The 19,408-nt window shown below is 34.8% G+C and overlaps 1 protein-coding gene across 1 annotated transcript in view; it reads right to left on the bottom strand.

Moving 5' to 3' along the window:
- The window catches only part of LOC143230203 (periodic tryptophan protein 2 homolog), a 53,353-nt gene that overhangs the window by 21,667 nt on the left and 12,278 nt on the right, over positions 1 to 19,408 (bottom strand). The window contains exons 3-10 of the mRNA XM_076463336.1: positions 13,310 to 13,404; positions 12,875 to 12,974; positions 11,577 to 11,723; positions 8,588 to 8,723; positions 4,522 to 4,672; positions 4,246 to 4,306; positions 3,488 to 3,640; positions 2,223 to 2,430 (exon numbers count right to left, since the gene is read on the bottom strand). Coding sequence (XP_076319451.1) covers positions 2,223 to 2,430; positions 3,488 to 3,640; positions 4,246 to 4,306; positions 4,522 to 4,672; positions 8,588 to 8,723; positions 11,577 to 11,723; positions 12,875 to 12,974; positions 13,310 to 13,404 — 1,051 coding nt within the window. The remainder of the gene's footprint in view (positions 1 to 2,222; positions 2,431 to 3,487; positions 3,641 to 4,245; positions 4,307 to 4,521; positions 4,673 to 8,587; positions 8,724 to 11,576; positions 11,724 to 12,874; positions 12,975 to 13,309; positions 13,405 to 19,408) is intronic.

The raw sequence follows: 19,408 nt of genomic DNA, 5'->3' as shown, positions 1-19,408 counted from the left end.
GCCACTGTTTGATTCAGTACATTAGTGACATCTCAGAGGGGTTAAACAGCAGCCACTGTTTGATTCAGTACATTAGTGACATCTCATCGAGGAGTTAAACAGCAGCCACTGTTTGATTCAGTACATCAGTGACATCTCATCAGAGGGGTTAAACAGCAGCCACTGTTTGATTCAGTACATTAGTGACATCTCAGAGGAGTTAAACAGCAGCAACTGTTTCATTCAGTACATCAGTGACATCTCAGAGGAGTTAAACAGCAGCAGCTGTTTCATTCAGTACATTAGTAACATCTCATCAAAGGAGTTAAACAGCAGCAACTGTTTCATTCAGTACATTAGTGATATTTCATCGTATAGAAAAAATAGGATGATTTTATTTTCTAGCTTTTAAGTATTAGTAACTTGAGTTCCTAATCTGTACAAAAGTACAGACTTTGTATTTGGTCATCACAAACATCTAAGTATCATTAGAAACTAGAGACTTTGTATTTGGTCATCACAAATATCTGAGTATCATAAGAAACTACAGACTTTATTTGGACATCACAAACACTTAATGTGAACCAATGTTGTGTTTAATATACCATGTGACACATAGAAATTGATATTTAGGATTTTCTTTAAATATTTACTTTTATATTAAAAATTAACTACTGCATAATACTAAAAATTGAATTATAATTTGTAGTTGGATTCCAACCTTAAGGAGAAATTCATAAAATAGTAGTTGAATAAAAGTTTGAATGCCAGTCAACAAGAATTACATTACCTTTGACCTATCATGAGAGGGTTAATATAAACAAAACGAAAATAACAGATAGTCATGATGTTGAATAGGGCAATAAGATGAGTAACTGATAGCACTGGATTCATCTTGTAATCTACCTTGACTGTATACAGTTCATCAGAATAGCAGAACAGATGAGTCACAATGCTCTATACAGACTTATCCATCATCACCACTACTTGTGACAATATACTGGTCATAAGGAGGGTAGAACAGATAAGTCATGATACGATGCTCTACACACACTTATCCATTATCACCACTACCTGTGACAATATACTGGTCATAGGGAGGGTAGAACAGATAAGTCATGATACGATGCTCTATACACACTTATCCATCATCACCACTACTTGTGACAATATACTGATCATCAAGAGAGTAGAACAGATAAGTCACGATGCTCTATACACACTTATCCATCATCACCACTACCTGTGACAATACACTGATCATCAAGAGAGTAGAACAGATGAGTCACGATGCTCTATACACACTTATCCATCATCACCACTACTTGTGACTGTATACAGTTCATAAGGATAGCAGAACAGATAAGTCACAATGCTCTATACACACTTATCCATCATCACCACTATCTGTGACAATATACTGGTCATCAGGATAGCAGAACAGATGAGTCACGATGCTCTATACACACTTATCCATCATCACCACTACCTGTGACTGTATACAGTTTATAAGGATAGCAGAACAGATAAGTCACAATGCTCTATACACACTTATCCATCATCACCACTACTTGTGACAATATACTGGTCATCAGGAGAGTAGAACAGATAAGTCATGATACGATGCTCTATACACACTTATCCATCATCACCACTACCTGTGACTGTATACAGTTTATAAGGATAGCAGAACAGATAAGTCATGATACGATGCTCTATACACACTTATCCATCATCACCACTACTTGTGACAATATACTGGTCATCAAGAGAGTAGAACAGATAAGTCATGATACGATGCTCTATACACACTTATCCATCATCACCACTTCCTGTGACAATATACTGGTCATCAGGAGAGTAGAACAGATAAGTCATGATACGATGCTCTATACACACTTATCCATCATCACCACTACTTGTGACAATATACTGGTCATCAAGAGAGTAGAACAGATAAGTCATGATACGATGCTCTATACACACTTATCCATCATCACCACTACTTGTGACAATATACTGGTCATCAAGAGAGTAGAACAGGTAAGTCATGATACGATGCTCTATACACACTTATCCATCATCACCACTTCCTGTGACAATATACTGGTCATCAGGAGAGTAGAACAGATAAGTCATGATACGATGCTCTATACACACTTATCCATCATAACTACTTGTGACAATATACTGGTCATCAAGAGAGTAGAACAGGTAAGTCACAATGCTTTATACACACATACCTTTCCATCATCACCACCTGTGACAATATACTGGCCATCAGGAGAGTAGGCCAAACAACTCATGGTATTGAAGTGTCCTTGCTGTTTGAGGACAAAACTTTCACTTTGCCATTCCCACACTACTAACTGTCCCATATGTGAGCTCCCAAGGGCTATCCAGTCTCCAGTGCAATTAAAAGCTACAGCTGAGATGTCCTGCTCTGAAATCCTAAGAAAGAAAAATTAAAAATTGTAACCAGATATTTAAGGTGGCTATTGTTTCACATAATAATCTTTCTTATACACATTTGAAACTCCTTCCAAAATTCTTCAACTACTTTTCATTATTACAGCTTTTCTAGAGAATTTTTACAGCTTTTCTTAAGAAAAATAGAGAATAATAAGGTCATTACTACAGCTTTTCTTAAGAGAAAAATAGAGAATAACAAGGCCATCACTACAGCTTTTCTTAAGAGAAAAATAGAGAATAATAAGGTCATTACTACAGCTTTTCTTAAGAGAAAAATAGAGAATAATAAGGTCAGTACTACAGCTTTTCTAAAGAGAGAAATAGAGAATAAGGCCATTACTACAGCTTTTCTTTAGAGAAAAATAGAATAATAATGTCATTACTACAGCTCTTCTTAAGAGAAAAATAGAGAATAATAAGGTCATTACTACAGCTTTTCTTAAGAGAGAAATAGAGAATAAGGCCATTACTACAGCTTTTCTTTAGAGAAAAATAGAATAATAATGTCATTACTACAGCTCTTCTTAAGAGAAAAATAGAGAATAAGGTCATTACTGTGCATTTGAAAACAATTTATACCATTTACAAAAAAGCATTTTTACCAAGCTTATAAACTTTAGCATTCATGATAAAAAATGAACCTGTTAAACTTTAGTGGCAATGTTTGCTAGTTAGGTCCATTTGAACCTATTTACAATTAAATCCAGATACTACACTCTAAAATAACTAAATGTTATTGCATTGTTACACCCAGTAAAAGTCAACTATTGTATTAAAAAAAAATTTTACATATTACTTTATCGTGTGCTATATTTTCAGAAATATGTTGATGGTAATTGTATGTACTATAGAGAATCAAGTTAAATGAATTATAAAAGGATTAACAACATACTAAGTGTGCATTGTTAAGCTTATAAACATTGGTTTTAGGACACTTCCATTCACTCACTTAAGAGAAAAATATTTTATACATTTCAAAAAGTATATTCAAATCTTATTTTTCCACTAAAGTTCTCTTTAGCTAAATAATACTTACGAAAGAGAATGTATCAAAATACAGTCTGGCATTTCCTGCAGCAAGAAAGAACCATTTGAAAATCCAGTTACCAGAATCTGAGACTTTCTGTGGTAAGCTGCAGATGTCAGCATAACTGAACTTTCAGCTTTCAGAGAATCCTTCAAGTACACTCTGTACAAAATCAAAATACATAAATATAACATTCGGGTTAGAGAAAAAAATAATAGGTTGTTAAATGATTTAATAAACTTAATATAAAAAGTAACTAGTGTTTAACAAGCAGTTCAACTGATTCCTCTCATTCAAGTTGAGAAAAAGGATTTTGTTCTCTGCAATAAACCGCAGTGTTTGATCAGGAAAATTAATTATGTAAAAACAACATAAAGGAGAAAGTTTCCATACAATAACAACTATGTTTTTATTAGTCTAGTAATTTATTAATTACATACCCTCAAGTTTCATTTAAAGTCTTTGGAAAGAATAGAGCAGATGAAACATCCACACAGAAGAAAAATACTTACTGATCATTTCCTATTTGGCACAGTAAACAAAACAAACCAAGTTGTATCACCCATACAGGCACAAAACAATCAGCCTAAACACATGGTCATTAGTCAAGAAAGAAAAACTAGTTAGTACTTATACCAATAAAAGGTATTTCTCAGTAACTGGTGAAATAAAAATTAAACTACCATTTTATTTATCATATGATACAAGTCTTGTTTTATTCATTAAAGTTGTTCACAAAACTGGTAAAAAATAATTAAAAACCATACTTGGCTCGACGTTTGTAGTAAACTTTATTGGTTTTGTCATCTGTTTCATCTTTTTCTTCGTCTGAAACGAGAAACAAGAATCAGTAAAACATGTAAAAAAAAACCAACAAAAAATGATACCCAGTGTTAAATTCAATTAACATTTAATTTTAAAATGATGCTACTTTTTTAAAAATGTACCAAAGCAAGGAACATAAACATCTAATAATAAGAAATAGTAAAAACGTACTTTCCAGTAAACTTATATCAAAATGAACACAAAGAAAACTGGAATACCAAGTTTTCTTTTCTTTGCTTCAGACATACTGTCTTCATCATCAGAGTCTTTTTGTTGTTGCTCTGTTTGTTCTGTTGGAAGTGTTAATGCATCAAGATCAACACTACATTCCCACACACACAGCTGTCCATTTCTGCTTACTGTGCACAGCTGATCGTTTGGTAAAGGACCATGTTAACTCTGGACAATAGTATATGATACCTAGATAGTGATATACCATTCAAACCTTCAATTAACACTTGATGGTTTGGTTAATGACCATTTTAACTCTGAACAATTGTGTGTGATACCTAGATACTGATATACTATTCAAACCTTCAGTTAACACTTTATGGTTTGTAAAGGACCATGCTAACTCTGGACAATAGTGTGAGATAACTAGATACTGATGTACTATTCAAACCTTCAGTTAACACTTGATGGTTTGTAAAGGACCATGCTAACTCTGGACAATAGTGTGAGATAACTAGATACTGATGTACTACTCAAACCTTCAGTTAACACTTGATGGTTTGTAAAGGACCATGCTAACTCTGGACAATAGTGTGAGATAACTAGATACTGATGTACTACTCAAACCTTCAGTTAACACTTGATGGTTTGTAAAGGACCATGCTAACTCTGGACAATAGTGTGAGATAACTAGATACTGATGTACTATTCAAACCTTCAGTTAACACTTGATGGTTTGTAAAGGACCATGCTAACTCTGGACAATAGTATATGATACCTAGATAGTGATATACCATTCAAACCTTCAATTAACACTTGATGGTTTGGTTAATGACCATTTTAACTCTGAACAATTGTGTGTGATACCTAGATACTGATATACTATTCAAATCTTCAGTTAACACTTTATGGTTTGTAAAGGACCATGCTAACTCTGGACAATAGTGTGAGATAACTAGATACTGATGTACTATTCAAACCTTCAGTTAACACTTGATGGTTTGTAAAGGACCATGCTAACTCTGGACAATAGTATGAGATAACTAGATACTGATGTACTATTCAAACCTTCAGTTAACACTTTATGGTTTGTAAAGGACCATGCTAACTCTGGACAATAGTATGAGATAACTAGATACTGATGTACTATTCAAACCTTCAGTTAACACTTGATGATTTGTAAAGGACCATGCTAACTATGGACAATAGTGTGCGATACCTAGATACTGATGTACTACTCAAACCTTCAATTAACACTTGATGGTTTGTAAAGGACCATGCTAACTATGGACAATAGTGTGAGATAACTAGATACTGATGTACTATTCAAACCTTCAGTTAACACTTGATGGTTTGTAAAGGACCATGCTAACTATGGACAATAGTGTGAGATAACTAGATACTGATGTACTATTCAAACCTTCAGTTAACACTTGATGATTTGTAAAGGACCATGCTAACTCTGGACAATAGTGTGAGATAACTAGATACTGATGTACTATTCAAACCTTCAGTTAACACTTGATGGTTTGTAAAGGACCATGCTAACTATGGACAATAGTGTGTGATACCTAGATACTGATGTACTATTCAAACCTTCAGTGAACACTTGATGGTTTGTAAAGGACCATGCTAACTATGGACAATAGTGTGAGATAACTAGATACTGATGTACTATTCAAACCTTCAGTTAACACTTGATGGTTTGTAAAGGACCATGCTAACTCTGGACAATAGTGTGAGATAACTAGATACTGATGTACTATTCAAACCTTCAGTTAACACTTGATGGTTTGTAAAGGACCATGCTAACTATGGACAATAGTGTGTGATACCTAGATACTGATGTACTATTCAAACCTTCAGTTAACACTTGATGGTTTGTAAAGGACCATGCTAACTCTGGACAATAGTGTGAGATAACTAGATACTGATGTACTATTCAAACCTTCAGTTAACACTTGATGGTTTGTAAAGGACCATGCTAACTCTGGACAATAGTGTGAGATAACTAGATACTGATGTACTATTCAAACCTTCAGTTAACACTTGATGGTTTGTAAAGGACCATGCTAACTCTGGACAATAGTGTGAGAACTAGAAACTGATATACTATTCAAACCTTCAGTTAACACTTGATGGTTTGTAAGAGACCATGCTAACTCTGGACAATAGTGTGAGATAACTAGATACTGATGTACTATTCAAACCTTCAGTTAACACTTGATGATTTGTAAAGGACCATGCTAACTCTGGACAATAGTATGAGATAACTAGAAACTGATACACTATTCAAACCTTCAGTTAACACTTGATGGTTTGTAAAGGACCATGCTAACTCTGGACAATAGTGTGTGATACCTAGATACTGATGTACCACTCAAACCTTCAATTAACACTTGATGGTTTGTAAAGGACCATGCTAACTCTGAACAATAGTGTGAGATAACTAGATACTGATACACTACTCAAAGATACTGATACACTACTCAAACCTTAATCTAACAACAAGTGAACAAAACAAAATGTTTGGAAACTTTGTTTGCCAATTGCTCCTGGAGACAAGTGTACAGAAGAACCTTCCACTTTCTGTACTGTAAGCTTCCAAATTACAAAATATTTTATTAACAATCAGTAATTGATCCTTATTATCTATTCAGTACAATAAAAACTAAAAGTAAAAAAACACTGAGTTATTTAAACTATTCACAAAATTAACATACATACACTCAACAACAACAATAAATCAACTGGTTCAGAGGTGATGGCAAAATATACTGTTTCTAGATTCAAACAAGATGTATTACTGGATGTCCACGACATATAACACAAGATGTATTACTGGATGTCCACGACATATAACACAAGATGTATTACTGGATGTCCACGACATATAACACAAGATGTATTACTGGATGTCCACGACATATAACACAAGATGTATTACTGGATGTCCACGACATATAACACAAGATGTATTACTGGATGTCCACGACATATACATAAGATGTATTACTGGATGTCCACGACATATAACACAAGATGTATTACTGGATGTCCACGACATATAACACAAGATGTATTACTAGGTGTCCACGACATATAACACAAGATGTATTACTGGATGTCCACGACATATACATAAGATGTATTACTGGATGTCCACGACATATACATAAGATGTATTACTGGATGTCCACGACATATACATAAGATGTATTACTGGATGTCCACGACATATACATAAGATGTATTACTGGATGTCCACGACATATAATAAGATGTATTACTAGGTGTCCACAACATATAATAAGATGTATTACTAGGTGTCCACAACATATAACACAAGATGTATTACTAGGTGCCCACAACATATAACACAAGATGTATTACTGGATGTCCACAACATATACATAAGATGTATTACTGGATGCCCATGACATATACATAAGATGTATTACTGGATGTCCACGACATATACATAAGATGTATTACTGGATGTCCACGACATATACATAAGATGTATTACTGGATGTCCACGACATATACATAAGATGTATTACTGGATGTCCACGACATATACATAAGATGTATTACTGGATGTCCACGACATATACATAAGATGTATTACTAGGTGTCCACCACATATAATAAGATGTATTACTAGGTGTCCACGACATATAATAAGATGTATTACTAGGTGCCCACAACATATAACACAAGATGTATTACTGGATGTCCATGACATATACATAAGATGTATTACTAGGTGTCCACCACATATAATAAGATGTATTACTAGGTGTCCACGACATATAATAAGATGTATTACTAGGTGCCCACAACATATAACACAAGATGTATTACTGGATGTCCACAACATATACATAAGATGTATTACTAGGTGTCCATGACATATACATAAGATGTATTACTGGATGTCCATGACATATATTTCACAGAAGACTACTCTATGTTATAAAATAAACATCTGACCTTCAGTAATGATCATGAAAATCAGGATAACACAAATGTCTATATACAAAAACAATGAAACAGTTATCAAATTTATTTGATGTCTTTGATGAAACTAAGCAAAAACTGAAAGGATACATCAAGTGAATTTTCATCAAAGAAACAGCCCACAATGCTGCCAGTGTGACTTCCAAGGGTGTATATAGACAGGTTGGAGAATCTTTCCAAAGCACAGATTTTTGTGCTCATATCCTTGCTTCCAACAGCCATAACCCTATACATGAAAATATGAAACACATTGGTATTTTATTTTTAAACACAGTTAGAAACAAATACTGGTTTTGTGAAGGTCTATGGTATTTTTCTTCAGTCAGCTTTCATGGTTAATCCAGGTAAAATACAATTCTTTAACCAGTTTTGGGGCTCACCAAGATGGCATGCACCAACCCTTCAAACAGTTTGTATTGTTAATCTAGGTAAAACATTTCTACTCTTCAACTAGTTTAAATAACTGGCCCTCTAGCCAACTTATACCACTAACCTAGGTGAAATACAACAATATGACAGCCCGTTTATACCACTAACCTAGGTGAAATAAAACAATATGACAGCCCCTTTATACCACTAACCTAGGTGAAATAAAACAAAATGACAGCCCGTTTATACCACTAACCTAGGTGAAATAAAACAAAATGACAGCCCGTTTATACCACTAACCTAGGTGAAATACAACAATATGACAGCCCCTTTATACCACTAACCTAGGTGAAATACAACAATATGACAGCCCCTTTATACCACTAACCTAGGTGAAATACAACAATATGACAGCCCATTTATACCACTAACCTAGGTGAAATACAACAACATGACAGCCCCTTTATACCACTAACCTAGGTGAAATACAACAATATGACAGCCCCTTTATACCACTAACCTAGGTGAAATACAACAATATGACAGCCCGTTTATACCACTAACCTAGGTGAAATAAAACAAAATGACAGCCCGTTTATACCACTAACCTAGGTGAAATACAACAATATGACAGCCCCTTTATACCACTAACCTAGGTGAAATACAACAATATGACAGCCCCTTTATACCACTAACCTAGGTGAAATAAAACAAAATGACAGCCCGTTTATACCACTAACCTAGGTGAAATACAACAATATGACAGCCCGTTTATACCACTAACCTAGGTGAAATACAACAATATGACAGCCCCTTTATACCACTAACCTAGGTGAAATACAACAATATGACAGCCCGTTTATACCACTAACCTAGGTGAAATACAACAATATGACAGCCCCTTTATACCACTAACCTAGGTGAAATACAACAATATGACAGCCCGTTTATACCACTAACCTAGGTGAAATACAACAATATGACAGCCCGTTTATACCACTAACCTAGGTGAAATACAACAATATGACAGCCCGTTTATACCACTAACCTAGGTGAAATACAACAATATGACAGCCCTTTATACCACTAACCTAGGTGAAATACAACAATATGACAGCCCGTTTATACCACTAACCTAGGTGAAATACAACAATATGACAGCCCGTTTATACCACTAACCTAGGTGAAATACAACAATATGACAGCCCCTTTATACCACTAACCTAGGTGAAATAAAACAAAATGACAGCCCCTTTATACCACTAACCTAGGTGAAATACAACAATATGACAGCCCGTTTATACCACTAACCTAGGTGAAATACAACAATATGACAGCCCGTTTATACCACTAACCTAGGTGAAATACAACAATATGACAGCCCTTTATACCACTAACCTAGGTGAAATACAACAATATGACAGCCCCTTTATACCACTAACCTAGGTGAAATACAACAATATGACAGCCCCTTTATACCACTAACCTAGGTGAAATAAAACAAAATGACAGCCCGTTTATACCACTAACCTAGGTGAAATACAACAATATGACAGCCCGTTTATACCACTAACCTAGGTGAAATACAACAATATGACAGCCCCTTTATACCACTAACCTAGGTGAAATACAACAATATGACAGCCCGTTTATACCACTAACCTAGGTGAAATACAACAATATGACAGCCCGTTTATACCACTAACCTAGGTGAAATAAAACAAAATGACAGCCCGTTTATACCACTAACCTAGGTGAAATACAACAATATGACAGCCCTTTATACCACTAACCTAGGTGAAATACAACAATATGACAGCCCTTTATACCACTAACCTAGGTGAAATACAACAATATGACAGCCCGTTTATACCACTAACCTAGGTGAAATACAACAATATGACAGCCCCTTTATACCACTAACCTAGGTGAAATACAACAATATGACAGCCCGTTTATACCACTAACCTAGGTGAAATACAACAATATGACAGCCCGTTTATACCACTAACCTAGGTGAAATACAACAATATGACAGCCCCTTTATACCACTAACCTAGGTGAAATACAACAATATGACAGCCCCTTTATACCACTAACCTAGGTGAAATAAAACAAAATGACAGCCCATTTATACCACTAACCTAGGTGAAATACAACAATATGACAGCCCGTTTATACCACTAACCTAGGTGAAATACAACAATATGACAGCCCCTTTATACCACTAACCTAGGTGAAATACAACAATATGACAGCCCGTTTATACCACTAACCTAGGTGAAATACAACAATATGACAGCCCGTTTATACCACTAACCTAGGTGAAATACAACAATATGACAGCCCCTTTATACCACTAACCTAGGTGAAATACAACAATATGACAGCCCGTTTATACCACTAACCTAGGTGAAATACAACAATATGACAGCCCGTTTATACCACTAACCTAGGTGAAATACAACAATATGACAGCCCGTTTATACAGCTCATTTAATTACATCAAAGTACAGCTGGCTTGTTTAGCTAAGTTAGAATTACTATTATATTTACTAAGAGGTTTGTATTCACTAGTAACATATATCTTTCAGAAAAATAAAAAAAGAACATTAAAAAAATAATGACCTGAGACCATAAGAGGAATAAAACATTCTCTGCAAAGAACATCAAGCACTTAATCTGAATTAGTTAATAAAAACTATGACACCTTGAATCTGAAGTCCAGTCTATACAAGTAGTCTCAGAATAGGCTGCATGAAAGACCCGCTCAAGAGCAAATGGGTTGTATACTCTTCTGTGGGAACATGGGGCTTGGTACACCAAAACATTGTTCTCTTTGGCTACTGCAAAAAACCTAAAAATGTTGATTGTATATAAGAATTATTTATTTGGAAAAACATTCAAGAACAAATATTTCATAAAATAAACAGAGCTGTGAAACTGATCTTAAATTAAAAAATGAACTAATGTCACTATAGCAAAGACAAGTAAATTGAATGAAACACAAACGAAATGATAAATCATATACACTTTAGAAACGTCACAACACATAAACTTTTCTCAAGTTTTTATTTATTACCCTAATATACACATAATGGTAAATCTGATGTTCTCTGTAAACCTAAATTCAGCTCACAGAATGCATTTATAACATGTATAAGATAATAATAATCCTATAACCCGAGCACTCCAGTTTTGTGTTCTTGTCATTTTATATTAAGACTTTTTACAACTACGTGGCTTTTTAAGTGTTGTTGTTCGTTAAACACAGTATGACAATACATTCATAAGTGCAGGAGAACATTCAATTTTGGTCAGAAAAACGTAATAAACAAACTTTTTAGTCAGTAATACAAAGGGAGTAATCATTTCTATATATACAATACAGATAACCTGTTCCATGTTTATAATACTTGTTTGAAATTGTCATCAAGGCAAAGCAACATTTATTTAATACTAAAATAAATATCAGTTTCAGATGAGTGACATTTTCTTGCATGATGTCCCATAATGCTTGAGATAAAATACAATGATACCGAATTTATTTGTACATTTATTTTATAAAAGTGATTTTATTTTTCAGAATGATGAAATGATTAATCAGTTAATGAGTGACGTGGTTCTGAACAAATTTCATTGAAAACATACATTTTCAAATGATTACAATACTAAAACAAGTAAATACAACAGAGTGACAAAAATAAAAAAAAAAATTGTGAATCAGGAACTTTTGAACTAGTTATGTTTAATGCTGTCTCTACTCAATAGTGTCAGTAAACCAACAGTATCTCAATGTTATTGTAAAATATAAAACACCTTACTGTTGTTACTATTATTGAATTACTGTGAAATGAACTTTCTGAAGTTACCTTTCATGTCACATTTTTAAGTGAAGCAAGTAGAAGACAAACATTTAAATGTAAAGAAGGTTTATCCGAGTGTGTCAATCAGACACAGTTACTAGAAACAATTTTGACAACATACTTATTTCAACAACAAACTCACCTTCCATTGGGACTAAACTGAATGTCTTTGATAGGCCTTCTGAAGTTATGCTGGTGAAGAACAGTTTTACTGATCAAACTACACAGTGAGGCCTCACCAGCTAAAACAAAACATTCATAAAAGAAATACTTTATTGTGAAAAGTATGTTATTTTCATAATATAAAATTTGTTTGAAAAGTGGCATAGTGCCACAAAATACTGTAAACAGTTCTGTTGTTGTAGCTTTTATATTAAAGACTTACTATCTGTTAGAAATTGCTTGAAGTATACAATTCTACAGTTTTATAGTTCACTTTAACAGCTAACTAATGCAATAGTTTCTTTAGTTACTTGGATTATAATAATAAAATCCTGCAACAGGTTTTATAGTTTCAACAATTTTAACAATAAATTAATGTAATTACGATAATATAACACAGCTAGAGTTTGGGTACCTTCATTCACAGCAATAAGAATACAGCCATTTGGTGCCAAAGCGATGGATGTAAAGTTGTATCTGCTTTCAATCGGCAAAGTTTCAGACTTGTTGCTATAAAATTAACAACCATTATGAAGAAACATAGCAGTTTACATTAATGCAGTTTATGAAAGACCAAACAGAACCTAATAGTTTCCCTTTTTATGTCAATATGAACTCACAAGTATAAACATTAGACTTAATTGTGAAGTGAGGTTTTATAAGTGAAATCTCCATGCCATCCAGAATGTGAAAAAAAAAGACAAATATTAAATGCATTTCCTTTTTGTGATTTCTCTATTCCCATCATAAAATGTTCAAAGATTAATTAGTGCTCTCTTGTTTGCTGAACATAAAATGTGTAATGAGTTTCTGATTTTTGATTTGAGAACAAAGTTAGTTGATTTAAGATCCAAAATTATGTCAGAAACTAAGAAATGGAATTTTAAAAACTGAAAGAAAATTTAAAGCTTTACACAGTTCCTTCCACTCTTAGTGTTGTGAAGCATTCAGAAACAAATATTCACTTCATAAAATCCAATATTTCATTGTTATATTGGAAGTCCAATTATTACAATTAAAATAAACACAAAAAACACTATAATCTTGCTTGTACTTCTACTTTTATTGCAGAATGATAAGATGACATTAATGACTGGTCCAGCACATAAAGAATTTCTAAATTAGTTTTTGAGAAAACTGTCTTGAAAAACTTTGGAACTTCATAGAGGATGAAATTCCCGAGACTGATTAGATTAACAATCAGTGGAAAGTTTGTGTGTGCTCTAACAAATATCTTTGCAAAATTACAAGAAAAACAGTGCTTGAAAAAAAAAGAAATAGTAAGGAGAGATCTGAACAACTATAGACTATTTTCATATAGAACAACTATAGACTATTTTCATATAGAACTATAGACTATTTTCAAAATCCCCCACTTTTTTAATGAGGCCAATGTGGTTCACATCCTTGGCTTCAGATGGTTTCACACAAACACTTGTTTATAAAGATTTTTATACTACAAATGACACTTTGTTATATAAATCAGATGGTTGTGATAAGTGGACATTTTCCTAAACTGAAAATGTATTTCCAATAATATTTATCTCTGTTGCTATTTCTCAAACTCCAGAGTTTCTACTCTTTGCCCATCTAAGAATTGAGAATGCTTGCTTCAGTCTTTTTTACCCCACTCAAATTCAAATTTCTCCACCAACTTCTATGCACTCTCTATCTAAGTACGGTAATATAAGCACCTTGTCCCAACAATGTAATCACTTTATCAAGATATAAGCCAGCTTTTAGTGGGGAGATACAGTGAAACAGTGTCAACAGAGGTAAGTATTACTTTCAAAGCTATGCAACAGGTGAACCAAGTTCCCTACCACTTTAAAAATCAATCAATTCCAATTTATTCAACTAGAGACTGGCAAGGATGGGCAGGATTCCCTTTAGCTATACTCACGATTATTCATGAGAGGTAGTTTATAATAAGCTAACATCACCTCTTAGGTGCCTAGATGGTTTTATGGCATACCTCATTTTGAAAAAGACTGCTGCAACCAGTATTAATTACAGTAAAAGTGGTTACTACTGTAAAATTGAGAAGAAAAAGCATAACTATCTGAGTAATAGATACCATATAGTGGGATTCAGTGAAAAATAGAGACACCCTGAAAGTAAAAGTGTATATGACTGATGAAAACACTCATCTGTGGTTAAAGTCAAACAGATGTGGTCCAAATAGCTACAAGGGGTAGTCAAAAATCTTCACAAGAGGAAAGTTTCAGATCATGTAAGTATTAGAAGTAGTCCACATATCAGCCTACACAATGTCTTTCAGAGGGTGGTTCATCTGGGCAGCTAACGATATGGAGATATGGCAAGATGCAATTCCTAAAGATTCCTCTTCTGTAATGATAATCCATTATAGGCCTTGTGATTCAATTTACAAAGCCACCTAGTGAAAATAATGGGAAATAAGGCACAGGAAATAGAAGGATCTCAATGAAATAACAATTGGTTCCTAGAACCTCAAAATGAGTTAGTATGAGCCCCATAACACCTCAGGGCCTTGACAGGGCATAACAAACAATCAGGATTGGAGTGGCTCATAAAGGTGAGAAATGGCTAGCAAATGGATTGTTGAGAAGGATCTCTCCTCTTCCTGACTGCCAGAGTCTTGGAAAGAAGACTTATCAGGGTCAACAGGAAATATATGGAATGATAAAGAGTCCAACATACATGGATTGCAAACAACTCCAACTGACAATGTCCACAAACCAACAACAACAAAAATTGCAATTTAACTGAAAGGTGAATTACAGGAAACAAAGCAGAGGGCTCAAAAAATAAAAAATGAAGATGATCCAATGTACGTAAAACATTAAATGAAAAGATCATTTGAGTTGAATAATATGAAAGGATTTCAGTAGACCTGACAGAGCTGAGGATTCAAAAACCTTTCCAAATACCCAAGGTAGAAAACAGAATATGAAAGATAGATCTGGATGAAGAGGATTTAAATTCTTTTTAATACACCACTAATGATAAATTATCCATTTACTTTGATAAGTGATTGTGGTTGGTTTACAGAGAGATTTTGTTAAATACACAAAAACCTCAGTAGTTAAATCCTTATGTCAAGTAAAGGGCTACATAACTTCCAAGCATGAAGATTGAGTTCCCAAACATCTGGATGGAGAATGTCTGATTGAGATTGTCTCATTAGAGACTTTCAATGTAGAAGAGGTAGAGGTGGACATTCTTGATGATACTGAAGAAGCAGGAACCACACTTGGCCAATAAGATATAACCAAGAGATTTTCATAGGGAATATAATTAACCATAGTCAGAACCCAGGGTAATAACCTAATTAGGGGAAAGGCACATAAATGTGAATCTGTCCAATCCTGACTGAATGCATCTACTGACAATGCTTGAGCATGACATACTGGAGACCAAAATAGCTGCAGTTAAATATTCCAATGATTTGCAAAGGCATCTGTTGCTGGAAACCCAAACTGAGAGCAAATCTATTGAGAAATCTCATGATGTAGAATTAGTTCTGTTGGAAGAATGTGGTTGGATTAAAATAAGTGATCTGTAATTAAATTCATCACTTCTAGAACATGATGTGCTAAAAGACTGATATGATGGCAATAAGCCCAGTAGAAAAGATCCATGGTATGGAAACAGAGGTCTTGAGAATGTGTGCCTCGTTGACGAGAAATCTGAGACACCACCATGAAGTTGTCAGAATGTATCAGGACAATTTTTTCCCTTCAAAAGAGACAGACCTTGAACCATTACCTGATGTACCGTAAGAAGTTTGAAAACACTGATGTGAGAAGACTTGTATTCTGTCCAAGTACCCTGGAACTCCTGACCTCAACAATAAGCTCCCCATCCCTGAAGAGATGCATCTATGAACAGTTAAATCTTGGAATGAGATGATGGAATAGGTACCTCAAGAGTAGTGTTGCTCTGATCCAACCACCATTTACAATCAATAATATTGCTTCTGAGTAAGGAGACAGGATGTTCCAAAGGATTGGATGCAGGATCCAATGGTCATGCAGTAACCACTGAAGGGTCCTCATACGTGCTCTTCCAAAGGAAAGACAGGTTAGAGGGATGTACACATCCACAAGAGAGAGAATCGTCCCTGCAGTAGGAGGAGGAGACAGGAGTAAAAGCCTGATGGCACTTTCTATGGTCTGAAGCCTGAGAGTATTGAAAACCATGACTAAATGAAAGAGATATTGAACTGGTGACAAAAAAGCTTTCTCCAATTTCATAGGGAAGCCCACTTTTGTGGCTCTAGAACGAAAATCAGCAAAATCCCCAACTCATCTTCAAGATAAATACCCCAGGACAGTCATCAGACAAATATGAAAAAACTAATCTGTTTAACATCATCACAAGTTCAAATCTAGACACCCACAGGTCCAAAAGGGGGTCTGCCTGTTGAGAATCTAAATGAGTACTCTTGGCAGTGATAAGTCAAAGTATGCTGATCCAATAAAAATGGAGTGCAAGGCATAGGTATGGAACTGAGCAGAAACATTTCCCAGCTTGAACAGCAATATCAGGAAAAGTAGGCTTGCTGTCCTTTCTGCCAACAAAGGAGTAGAGTCAAATACAATAGGAGAGAAACCCCAAACCTCACAAACCCTCTAGTAACCAACTAAAGAAAAGAGGCTGGATGTAGCTGCTCAAAATGATTTTCTTTTAAGGCCAAGATAGCGAAAGAAGAAACAAGAAAATGCGAGGTGGTAGGAAAGATGTCTGCTCTGTAGAAAAACATTAAATTGGAAACTCATACACGTCGGTAATGTTTTGTTGTTGTTAAATAATGTATAATTATAAAATAAAACTGACGAAATGAACGAAAATATAAAATAATCACAGGATGTCTATTGGTAGAAACCTGTGCCGAATGCCTCACTGAGAAAATGTTATTACATTATCGGGATGAGGTGCTTATATACTTAGAGGGTGCACTGAAGATCGGGATGAGGTGCTTATATAGTTAGAGGGTGCACTGAAGATCGGGATGAGGTGCTTATATACAGTACCTAGACAGAGGGTGCACTGAAGTTGGTAACAAATTTATAAATTAGAATTTGACTGAAGCATTTCAGTAGAAACTCTGGAGTTTGAGAAATAGCTGCAGTGTCAGCAGCTGGTAAATACGTTTCAAAAGGTTTCTATCAGAAGTGTATTTTGGAACCTTTGTTGCTGATTCTATCATAAATAAACAGAATACTTACTTATACAGTAAGGTATTTGAATTTATTGTTAAAATTAAAAGTTTGATAAGAACTGATACCACTGACATAAATCAGGCATGCCAATGACATTTATGAAAAAAAAGAGGAAAAGGTATATAGCCTGGCGCCAGAGGTGCCACAGCGTGGCTCAGCCGTGCCTGACTAGGGGGGTCCGGGGAGAATTTTCCATTATTTCACAAATTGACAATACAAACTAAAACAGCATATGAAGGAAAGCTGTGACATTGCTTAAAAATTCAACTACTGATATGGTTCAATATTAAACTACTGATATCAGTGATATGCCTCAGAAATTAAATTTTGTACAGTCACTGACATCAACAACTACTGCTCTGCTGCATGTATTCCATTAAAATTTCAAATTACTTAAAATTACTCTACATGACTACCTACAGTAAAACTTGTTCATCTGTACAATCTTGTCAGTAAATTACTGGTACCTCAATATCAGTATATTTTTCATTCTTTCACAATACAAACTGAAACAGCAAATCAAGGAAAGCTTTGACATTGCTTCAAAATAAACCACTGGCACTGTATGCTGCAGATAATAATAAAATGTTTTTCAGTCACTGATATCAACTTCTGCTCTGCTGCATAAATTACAGTCAAATTTCAAATCACTCAATTTCCTTTAATCAATCTTGGCTACTTTCCTCTTTTTCGAGACAAGGGTTTCCAGTGCTCTCTTCCAAGCTTTTTTCTCTCCTTCTCTGAATGAGCAGCTCTCTGTGCCTCTGCGGCTTTCTGGACTTTTTCTTTAGCCAAGGTGGCTGGGCCAGATTTCACAGAACCATAGGCCTCAAGCCTTTCTGCCCTTTTCTTCTGATTCTCCCTCAGCTTTGAGGTATACCTTGAAGCTGCTGATCTAATGTCCTTACACATTCTCTTGTCTACAGGATCAAAATGAACATCTTTCCTTTTAAACATTTCAATCGCTGTTGTTTCTTTGGAGCGTAGAGAATATTTTATCGTCTGGTATGCACACGATACCGGACCACGAGACCTGCAATGAGATGAAACGAGACTGCCTCCAAGATGGCGGTCAGAGTTTTTTTTTTTCTGCAATAAACATTGAAAAAATACGATTTCTCCTCAAAAACCACCTACCCGGCCCCCAAATCGCTCATATTTTCTCCCCGAATTTACACAAATCTCGTGGGTGATCGTTGGCCGTTTGAAAACCGTGGAAATCCGCATTTCAGCGGAAAAATGGCACGCATGATAAATGTTCTGGAATTCTAAAATGTATGAAAAGTTGAAGGAAGTGGACTTTTAGC

Source organism: Tachypleus tridentatus, chromosome 10 (genome assembly GCF_004210375.1).
Source record: "Tachypleus tridentatus isolate NWPU-2018 chromosome 10, ASM421037v1, whole genome shotgun sequence".
Lineage (NCBI taxonomy): Eukaryota > Metazoa > Arthropoda > Merostomata > Xiphosura > Limulidae > Tachypleus > Tachypleus tridentatus.
The sequence above is the reverse complement of the archived record's forward strand: the minus strand, read 5'-3'. Positions and strand labels throughout refer to the sequence as shown.